Source organism: Pygoscelis adeliae, unplaced genomic scaffold, assembly GCF_000699105.1.
Source record: "Pygoscelis adeliae isolate BGI_AS28 unplaced genomic scaffold, ASM69910v1 Scaffold34, whole genome shotgun sequence".
Taxonomy (NCBI): Eukaryota; Metazoa; Chordata; class Aves; order Sphenisciformes; family Spheniscidae; genus Pygoscelis; species Pygoscelis adeliae.
In genome coordinates, this window is record NW_008824658.1 from 2,222,627 (window position 1) to 2,232,691 (window position 10,065).

The following is a 10,065-nucleotide window of genomic DNA, read 5'->3' on the forward strand; positions in this document are numbered from 1 at the left end:
AGAGCTTGGAAGGGCTGATGTAAGTGTTGGGGATGTTTGGAGACAGCATGATCAGACCACAGATTTATCCATCAACCTCGTTTCTCATGTTAAGAGCTTGGTGGAATTGCCAGGAACAAAATATCTGAGCTTGGCTGGAAAAATGGGTTCTTCTGTATTTTACCTGCAGCTCAGTTCTTAAATGAACTCTCCACGCATATGTCTCATTTCTCATGTGTCTGGTTAGGTGTGTATTTTATTACGGCTACAGATAGTGCTGTAAACATACAGAATGCCTCATCAGGGTGGAATGGGATATGTACAGCCCCCATCTCATAAGGCTTAGCATATATTAATGAAGAAGATGCTAAATTATTCCCATCCGACCCATTAAGACAGCCTTACAGAAAATATGTGATGTGGTCAGAGGGGGGAGTTAGTGTATGAATCACAAGCTCATTGGCAGCAGGACCAGCCCAGTAAATCAGTTAGTTCTTGGCTGCCATCTGAGCTTGGAGGAGACCTCACAGTCTCTTACCTCTGGCAGTTGTGCACCTCCTCCCCCTCACATGCCCAGGGCTCGGGTGGGGAATGAGGAACATGTTCACATGCGGAAACAAATTTGTGATTTCAGAAGACAGCAATCCTGTGGCAGCACAAAAGCCCAGGAAATAAAGATAAGAATTCTCTGGGCAATCTGTATTTTCATAAGAGCTGACCAACATGTTTCCTGTGCATGGCTTGTAAAGCTGTAGAAAAAAGCGCTTCACCCAGAGTAGGTCTTTGCAGCATGACTATCACTGAAGCAACAGCTTTACAGATCAAAAATTAAAGGAATTCCCTTATGCACTTAACAGTGGGAGCACTGGGCTGGATTGGGTTGGGCCCAATGTGATTTGAACAGCAGGATCCCCAAATGGAGATCATTACCAAATTCATCTTTGACTTGTCATTTTAGACAGGCAGCTGTAGGGGTTGGGTAGCAGAAGGAAAGAGTCTAAGGTTGGACAAACAGAGGCCCTCATGCTACAATCCTGTGAAATCAGTGGTTTAGCTGCAATCCAGGTGAATAAAGAGTAACTTTTAAGGCCACTGGGATCATTTGGTCTGATTCCAGCATACCAGAAGCCATAAAATCTCCCCTAGCAGGTCCCTGGGGCAGCCCCACGTCTCCCAGATGGGGAACCACCACCTCCTTATGGAGCCCCCTTCACCCAGGGGACAATTTCCATGAACAAAGCCAATCATGACCACGTGCTGGGTGGACATTTCCAGAGACGTGACTCTAACAGAGGAAAACCACTCGCAACACCAGGCATTGGAGACACTAGGGATCAGTCTCTATTCAGAGCATCCTGTGAGGCATGTGTCCCTGTGGAAATGGGCAGGCAGGGGCTGATACTATAAAAGAAATTATCCATCAGTGAGGCACTGCCAGAGGACACCAAGCAGCCTCACAGCTCGTTGTCTCTTCCAATTCTGTCTTCATCCCATTTAGTCAACCTGGGTGGCTGCTGATTCTATGCACTGTTTGGGAGAGTCCAAAGAGTAGAAAAGCCCTCAAACCAAAAGTGCTGCCAAGCAGACAGGTAAGCAGGTGCCTCAGCAGCAGCTGGCATGAGGCGCTGCAAGACAAACCTGACCCTTCCCATGCTCTGGCCAGCCATGGCTTGGGATACAAGTGTATTTTGCATCTTGGTCTCACCAGCTCTTTCCAGTGTATCTGAGAAAGAACCAGAAATGGGGTCCGTGCTGCCCTGTTCGCTTGCCATCTCTTTGGGATCAGGTTGGTCTTTGCGCTCTGTGGCTGGATGGTGCCTGGCACGATGGGTCAGGGCCGCAATACATCTCCTTTATATGCTGCCATCAACTCCCTTCCACTGTGGAGCCCTGCTTGAGCTTTTCTCATTTGACACAGGCAACACACTGAGCAGGATGTGGCAGCCCCTTCTGCAGACACTTTTCTTCTTGGTGCTAGCTCCACGTGGAGTTTAGTGTAATGCCCCTGGCCTTGCTAAGTTGTTTCACTGATTAATTTTGGGTGGTTTTGCTCTTCCTGTCAATATTTGTGCTTGCAGCTGTTGGGAGGCAGTGGGGTGGCAGCCCTGGAAAGCTCAGCTCATCTGTTTATCTGCCAGCCGGGATGGCTGCAGGATGACATCTGCATACCATTCCACTGCGGATCACTTCCTCGCCCTGGAAGGTCACGCTGCCTGCCGCTGCACCAGGGCGGCACAGCCCCGCACCGTCCCCACTGTGGGGCCATGCACAGTCACCAGCTGGGCAGGCGCTGAGCCCAGGATGAGACCCGCCAGTTTCACAAAGGGTCAAACCCAGGCAGAGACCTTGAGGGGGCCAGGAAAGGGGAGGTCATTTCCAGCACTGCCCAAATGTCACACAAGTGCCGCTTCACCGGTACGGTGTTTGGTGCAGAGGAGCCGGCTGCCCCAGTCGCCTGCCTCGGCTGCTCCCTGTGCATTCCTGAGCTCCAGGTGTCTCCTCTGACTGTCACACGTTGCAGATGAGGCCATCCAGCTCAACACCGCTCCCTCTGGCAAGCTCATGCTGTGTTAAAAGAAAGCCAGAAAGCCTCCTTTTCTTCTGGTTTGTCCCTTCCCAGTTCTTTTCTTGCCACTGTTTAGTTGTTCTTCTCCTTATATGTCTTCTTCAGATTTTGAACAGCCATTTATCAACAAGCCGGAGACCCTCCTCATCAGCAAGAAAGAGAACACTTGGGTACCATGCCTCGTGTCCATCCCAGATCTTAACGTCACACTGGTCTTGGTGAGAGCTCAGCCAATGGGAGACTCTGGACTGACATGTATTGCATTTGTTCTGTATTTGTAATTGCCTGAGTGGAAGCGGGACAGGCACTGCCAGGAATGGAAAATGCATGGGATACATTTTCCATGGAAAGTACAAGCCACTGGCTTCCTCGTTTTATTTGCTGGTTGAAGCTGTGCTGTCTAGTCCCTTTGGGCAGACCCCACGGGTTTCCTGCCAACCTTGCTTCTCTTCCCTGGAGCTCTATGAAACAAAACAAGACTTTGTTTTAATCCCATTTCCCCACAGCATCCCCTCTTTGCTCTGGTCTCTGTGATCTACAAACCGTCTAGGTGGTCAGCATCCCCACAAGGGAAGAGGCTGCAGCCCTGGAGCTGATGACTAAAAACAACTCTGTTACCAGTTTGCTTGTGCCTTTTTTTTCCTTTTTTCCTTTTTTCCTTTTTTTTTTTACGATGCAAATACATCCTTCCAGGATGAGTGTTACTATTGTACAAAGGCCTCCAGGCACACTCTGGGGGCCAGGGGCCTTTCCCTTGCCCGGGAAGGACACTACCCAAGGTCAGCACTCATCCCGGTGAGGCTGATGTTTGGGACATCAGCATCAATTTCCTTAGCTATCTCTATAAGTTTCCATTCCTGGAAATCTCTGGCCCACTCTGCAGACGGGGAGGCTCGTGGCGCAGGATACGGCTGCTCGACTGCTCAGGGTATAGGGGAGGCCGCAATTCCTAGATGACAAACCCTCGGGGGGGGGAGAGGGCGGGAGGCCAGCACAGCATGATGGTGCATCGTTTCTTCTCACAAAAGGGATGTGTTAGCCAGCGCAAAGCCTGGAAAGGGTGGGGTGGGAACGTTGTTACCCTCTTATTTCAGTTGGCAAAATGTTGATTTTTCCAGCAAAATTCCCTCATCCACCCTGATGGGAAAAGCACTTTCTGGGACAACAAGAAGGGAGTGCAGGTACCCACACACTTGATCAGGGACTCCTTGTTCGTCCAGTGTGAGGCTGTCATTGACAAGAAGGTCTTCAAATCCAATTTCTTCATCATCCATATAGCAGGTGAAGATTTGGGAAGGTGCAGGGGGGCAGTTTGGAGGGCTCTGAAGTCCATCAGTGTGGCTCACGGGGTTGTTATGGTCCTCTCTAGCTACATAGACTCTGCATGCTGCTTATAGCTCCTCTGCTGTGTGCCAGACAGAGGTACCCCAAGCAGCAGGAGATCATACCCAAGCCTCCTGTAACTGCATAGTCTGAGTCAAAGAGTTGATAGATCAGAAATGTCTTTTTGTTGCCTCTTCCGCATCAGGGAGCGAGCTGTACGACATCCAGCTGTATCCCAAGAAAGCCATGGAGCTGCTAGTGGGAGAGAAGCTGGTCTTGAACTGCACAGTGTGGGCCGAGTTCAACTCCGGCGTCCGCTTCCAGTGGACTTACCCTGGCAAACAGGTACCAGCAGAGCGGCTCCCCATGCACTGAACCACTTCCCTCTGAGTCATTCTCTCCTCTTCACTGTTCTTCTTGGCATCGCTGGCAGGGCCAATGATCCTAACCACACTGTGCCCTGGACATCTCGGTCAGAGTGCTTTCCCATTTTTCTCTCCTGCAGCAGAAGGCAGGCAGAGGGAAAACCCCTTTTCCTGGCAGAAAGCACCGTCCTTGCCGAGGTGTTATTGCTCTGGGGCTCTCCTGGGCAAACACTGGCTTTGCTTCCACCAATGCAAATCCAGAGCAAACACTGTTGGCTTAAAAGGAGCTATTCTAGCCACACAGCCCTGGTTACCAAGAGCCTGCAAGGGGGTCCCTTCCCCCCTGTGTTTTCCCCCTGTTGTAGCCTCTGGTTCTTGTGAACAGTGAGACAGAGGAGTCCCCTGAGGGCATCATTCTGTTCACATACCTATAAGGCTCCCAGCCTGGTTACTGGGCTGCAGATCAGAGCAAAACATATGCTAAACTCTGACCCCAGCGTCAGGTGGTCAGTTACACAGGGCTCGTTGCCTTTCCAACCCTGAGGATGGCAGTCAGTGGTGGAGATGCCTGTCCAGGGAGAGGCAAGCGCTGGGCAGCAAGAAGTGCAGACGTGAGGAGCCCATCTACACAGCCCCATCCCATTGATGTCTTTCATCCCCTTCTCTCTGTCGTCTCCCACAGACGCAGCGGGCAGTGATGGAGCCTGAGCGCCGGTCCCTGCAGACGCACACAGAGCTCTCCAGTATCCTGACCCTCCACAACGTCAGCCAGCAGGACCTGGGCAAGTACACGTGCACCGCCACCAATGGCGCCCAGATGCTGGAGGAGAGCACCGATGTCATTGTGCACGGTACGGTGCCTTCTGCTCCCTCGCAGAGCCACAGCCAGAGCCGAGTAATCCCCAGACTGCTTAGGAAGTGCTTGGCCCAAAGCTCAGTAGAGGGGCTCCTACACCTCCATCCCACTCCGCTTTACTGAGACCCAGCCTTCCTCCAGTCCCTCAGCCCTTCTGCGGCCCAGCACCATGCTGGGAGCATGATCATACTCAGCAAGGTGCCAGATGACAATAGAGAGAGATGCAAACACCAATTGGCCCAAATGCCAGTGGGATGGCAGGACACACAGGTCTCATGGCCCTGCGGCAGATGCTGTGTCCCTGAGGCATGGCTGACCTGAGAGGCACCCAGCTGTGGGTGCACAAGGCACCATTGGCACTGGGCAGCTGTCTCCTGGCAGCAGAAAGTCATGGGGCAGTACAGCCTCCCTGCGTCCCTGATGGCTCCCAACGGCGAGGCAGAGGCAGCTCTTCAGCTGCCAGGGTCACAGCACTGTGCTGGCCTGCCCAGCCCTGCCTGGCACCCACTCCCTCCCTCCCCTTCTGCTCCAGGGAGGGAGCCCTCCTGGGATGTGGAAGAGGGGCTGGGGGCCATATGGGCAGATGGGACAATAGTGGATTTTGGTTATTTTCGATGAACACATTCATCGTTGCAGACAAGTAGTCATTTTCAACTGCGCTGCTACAATACCTCGGCTGTCCTTGGTCCTTGCTGTTGGGCCCTGTGGAGAGCAGCAGAGCTTGGTGACAGCCTGACCCTTTGTGCTCTCCTCTCCTCCATGCTCACCTTTTTTCTTGCAGAAAAGCCCTTCATCAACGTGGAGTGGAGGAAGGGCCCAGTGATAGAAGCCACTGCAGGAGACGAAGCCGTGAAGCTGCCAGTGAAAGTCGTGGCTTACCCCCCACCAGACTTCCAGTGGTAACGCACCTTTCTTAGCCTGAGCCACCCCCTCCTCTCCTCCTTCCCTCTGCCAAGTAGGGAAGCCTAGCCCGGCCTCCTTGCTAGGTCCCTCTGTGGCCAAGATAGTCCCAAATGTCACTTTTTTCTACCCGTGGGGGTCATTTCTCCCACCTGCCCTGGCTGTCAGCTGCACAGCTTGGGACGGGAAGAGGTGAGGTCTGGGGGAGAAGCAGCAAAGGTCATGGCCTCACTTGGCAGCTCTGTGCTGTGTGGAGGGGCCAAGTGGAGCTCCCACAGGAGCTGCCCCTCATCCCCCTGCAGAGGGGGTCACAGCTGCCCAGAGGAGCAAGAGAGTGGGCCAGGTTGTGCACCGTATCGTGCTGCACTTCTGCCAGAGCTGGCCAGGAGCTGGGAGCTTTGCACCTGCACACTGCACAGGGCAGAGCTACGACATCCCCAACCCCACACACATCCATACAAGACAATGCACAGACCCGTAACTCGGGTCCAGGGAAAGCCCAAGGGTCTCTCCAGAGAGGTCCCCAGTGCTAGCAAGGGGCGCCCTGACTGTGCTCTAGTGGGGACCAGCAAACCCCTGCCCAGCTGCCAGTGGGACACTTCCTCCCCATGGCTGCATTTTCTCTCTGCCTCCCCGCAGGTACAAGGACGGGAAGCTAATTCCCAAGCAATCTCAATCTTCAATGCAGATCAAGGATGTGTCGGAGCAGCATGCTGGGACGTACACACTGGTTCTGCGGAACAGGCTGGCGGGGCTGGAGAAGCGCATCAGCCTCCAGTTAATCGTCAACGGTAAGGGAGGGGGCCAGGGGGCCCCCTTGTCAATGGCTGGGGCCAGGGGGAGACCGCTGAGCCCATGGCCCCAGCCTTTGGGCTGCTCTGAGACCAAGTCCCCATTGCTGTCCTAAAGCAGTTGGTACCTACATCGTCTCCTTCTCCCCCATTGCTGAGGGATGCTCTGGTTACAGTGATGCTGGTTCCTTGTGGCCTGGGCGATACAGCACAGTTTTGTTCCTGGCTCCATCACTAGGGGCAGGATATGTCCTTGCTCAGGGGCCATTTCCCAACTGCAGCTGGAGATGCTACTGAGGGTGACCCTGACTGATGTGGACTTGAGGGCAGGGCAGCTGCAACACACATGAAGCGTGGAGCTGGAGCAGTTCCTCTGGGTGAGAAGCTCCTAGGGAGCTTTCCCCCAGCAGAAACTTGACTCTGTCATGCAGGAACCAGATGCCAGCACAAAAAGTGCTTGGAGGGGCACTGCTGCTTGGAGATTTGTCTCCAGCAGGCTCTGTATCCCTGTGCTGGGGGCTGCCAGACAGTGCTTTGAGCCCTGCAGCATCCAGACAGTGGTACTCTGCAGAGGAAGGAGAAATTACATCACTTGAATCTGCCTAAGCATAACCTGCTCTGCCTTGCAGGCCTGAGCTCCCCAGGAGCTGCCCTGAGAGCCGTAGTGCTTTAGTGCCCTGTCTCTCTATAGATGGGCCTGGGGAGGGCTGTGCCTGGCCTGGGCACGCAGCAGCTGAGCCTGCGGCCGCTCACGGCATCACTCTGATCCTTGCAGTTCCTCCACGCATCCATGAAAAGGAAGCCTCTTCCCCGAGCATCTACTCCCGGAGGAGCCCCCAGGCCCTCACCTGCACAGTCTATGGCATCCCGGCGCCGGAGGTGATCCAGTGGCAGTGGAGGCCGTGGATGCCCTGTCGGATGTTCTCCCGACGCAGCCTGTAAGTGCCATTTCTTCCAACACCCATGTCTTATCAGGCCACCAGCATGGCGTTATGGGCTCCTTGTGACTGTGGCTGTGTCCCAGACCCCATCTCATTTTTGCTGTCCCAGCCACAACATGGCAAGAGGAGGACAGCACCAACTGATAGCCTGGGGCATTGTACACCCACTCACCCTGTAGAGAGGCAGAGTGGAGCCCACTGGAGACGCTTGTGCTCTGTGTGGGAGTTTTGCCCAGCCTGGCTGGTCCCAGACACCAAGGGCTTCCACAGCTTCCCCTGCATTTTCGGCCATCTGCATCTGGCAGGGGATGCCCATGGCCCGGCCACACCTCACAGCACCTGCAATAAAACCGCTGACCACTGTGCTAATGGGGAAACTGAAGCAGACTGCAGAAGAAATTGTCACAGCCCCTTGGTGAGACCCTGAGACAGCAGCTGGGGCTCACCCCATTCCTGCCTTAAGGTATTTTTTTGGTCCTTCATCTTCTGCTGGGTAATGATGGAAGCAAAAGTGCTCATAGGCAGGGGAGCAGAGCTGCTGCATGCGGGGAAGAGTTACTGAATCCGGTGAAAGTGCCAAATCTCTGCCAGTTGCCAGGATGGTTTGCCAGGAGAGTGTTTGTACAGGCAGTGCCAATAGGTAGGCAGGAAGGGTGTGTGCCCACTGCCTGTGCCCTGGGAAGCTGAGGCAGCACCAAGCAGGGCTGCAGTGGCATTTTTTAGTGGCAGCCTCACAGGAAGAAGGAAGAGGGATGCTGGGGAGTTGTAGCCAGAGCATTCAGGGCGGAGGACATCAGGGTGCCTGGAGGAAGCCAGGTCTTGCAGCCCTGTGCAGGCTGTTGCCGAGCCAGGGACACCAGAGAGCTCTCCATCGCATGCAAGTGCACTGTGGCCCTGTCAGGAAGCAGAGGGGCCCATGAATTATGAGCACTGTCTCCCAAGGCCACCATATTTCTGTCTAGCATAGCTCCAGAGGATGCAGGAGGCTTCTTTCTAGCTTCCTGTTGTTTACACAGCTCGCCGGTGTGCTCGCCCCACCAAGCGCTCTGCCCCGCACTGCCAGCACACACCCTTGCCACTGCTCTTGGGTGCTCAGCTCCCCCCTGCTTCCCTGTCACCGTAAGCCTTCTCCCTCCACACCTCCCACCCTGGATTTTGGGCAGACCCTCCCATCTCCCTGCCCCACCTGCATTTCAGAAGCACCCTGCAGGCTGCAGCATCCCGGGTCACGGATAGATTTGGGCACTTCTCTCTGCTTGCCTGTCTCAGCCTGAAGAGGTACCACCATGTCCCTGGGAGACACCAGCAGCATCTCTACTTGGGATGTTTCCCTCCTGGTATTTGTTGAATCAGGGGCAGCAGGAACACCCTTGGGTGCTGCACCGTCTGCTGTCCAGGCCAGCACCCAGCCAGTCTATAACATCCCTGACTCACAGTCCCAGCAGGGGTTTAAGGCCTTGTTGCTGATGGCCCATGCTGAGCAAAGTGGCATCAAGAACTGCCCCAGGCACACATGAACAGATTTCACCCCTGCCTTTCTCCACCCTTAGCAGGGAAAGATGAAACCACAGGCCTGGGGGTGAAGACACTGCCTGGGACACCAGTATCTGTTCCCTGCCTCAATTTTCACATCTATAGATGTTTGCCTCAGTAGTGATTGCAGAGCACCCTTATAAAGCACATTAGAACTGCATAACCGAAAGATCCAGGAAATTTTGCAAAGTTAGAGGACAGGGGCATAAATTCTCAGACACAAAGCTATTTTTGCTGCCTTTTTACCAGCTGACCTTCTCTCCATCTCTCTCCTCTTTCTCCTGCTCCTCCCTGGCTGCTGGATTAGCAATAGCAGGCACCGAGCAGCAAGACGCCATCAGCGGGACCGGATGCCCGAGTGCAAGGACTGGAAAGATGTGTCGCAGCAGGACGCGGTGAACCCCATCGAGAGCATTGACACCTGGGTGGAGTTTGTGGAGGGGCGGAACAAGGTGAGGCTGTAGCCCCAAGACCATCCCGGAGTGGGGAGCTGGAGACAGGCACCCTCAGAGGGGTCCTTTGCAATCAGCCAGCAAAAGCGGCCTGGAAACGAGCCTGGCAGAGACAGATTTGGGGAGGGCTTCACACCTCTGCTTCTAAAGTAAACTGTCAGCGGCTGTTCCCAGCTCTGGGGCTCCGCAGTACCAGGCAGCCCCAGGGCGAGGGAGAGCTGTCATCTTTGAGAAATTACCTTGCGTCCAGAGAGGCTCCCACTGGGGCTGACTGTGCAGGAGGGTTTATGCTGATTGCTGTTGAACGCAGGGCACCCAGCTAGGGAGGGCATGGGGGACGTGTGCTGTGGGGGCTCCCG

General features: G+C 54.5%; 1 protein-coding gene across 1 annotated transcript in view; it reads left to right on the forward strand.

The window, feature by feature from the left end:
• The first annotated feature begins 3,657 nt into the window (after positions 1-3,657).
• FLT4 (fms-related tyrosine kinase 4) overlaps positions 3,658-10,065 on the forward strand; it is a 27,063-nt gene continuing 20,655 nt past the window's right edge. The window contains exons 1-7 of the mRNA XM_009322654.1: positions 3,658-3,826; positions 4,074-4,213; positions 4,916-5,084; positions 5,871-5,988; positions 6,629-6,780; positions 7,556-7,718; positions 9,562-9,706. Coding sequence (XP_009320929.1) covers positions 4,115-4,213; positions 4,916-5,084; positions 5,871-5,988; positions 6,629-6,780; positions 7,556-7,718; positions 9,562-9,706 — 846 coding nt within the window. The 5' untranslated portion in view covers positions 3,658-3,826; positions 4,074-4,114. The remainder of the gene's footprint in view (positions 3,827-4,073; positions 4,214-4,915; positions 5,085-5,870; positions 5,989-6,628; positions 6,781-7,555; positions 7,719-9,561; positions 9,707-10,065) is intronic.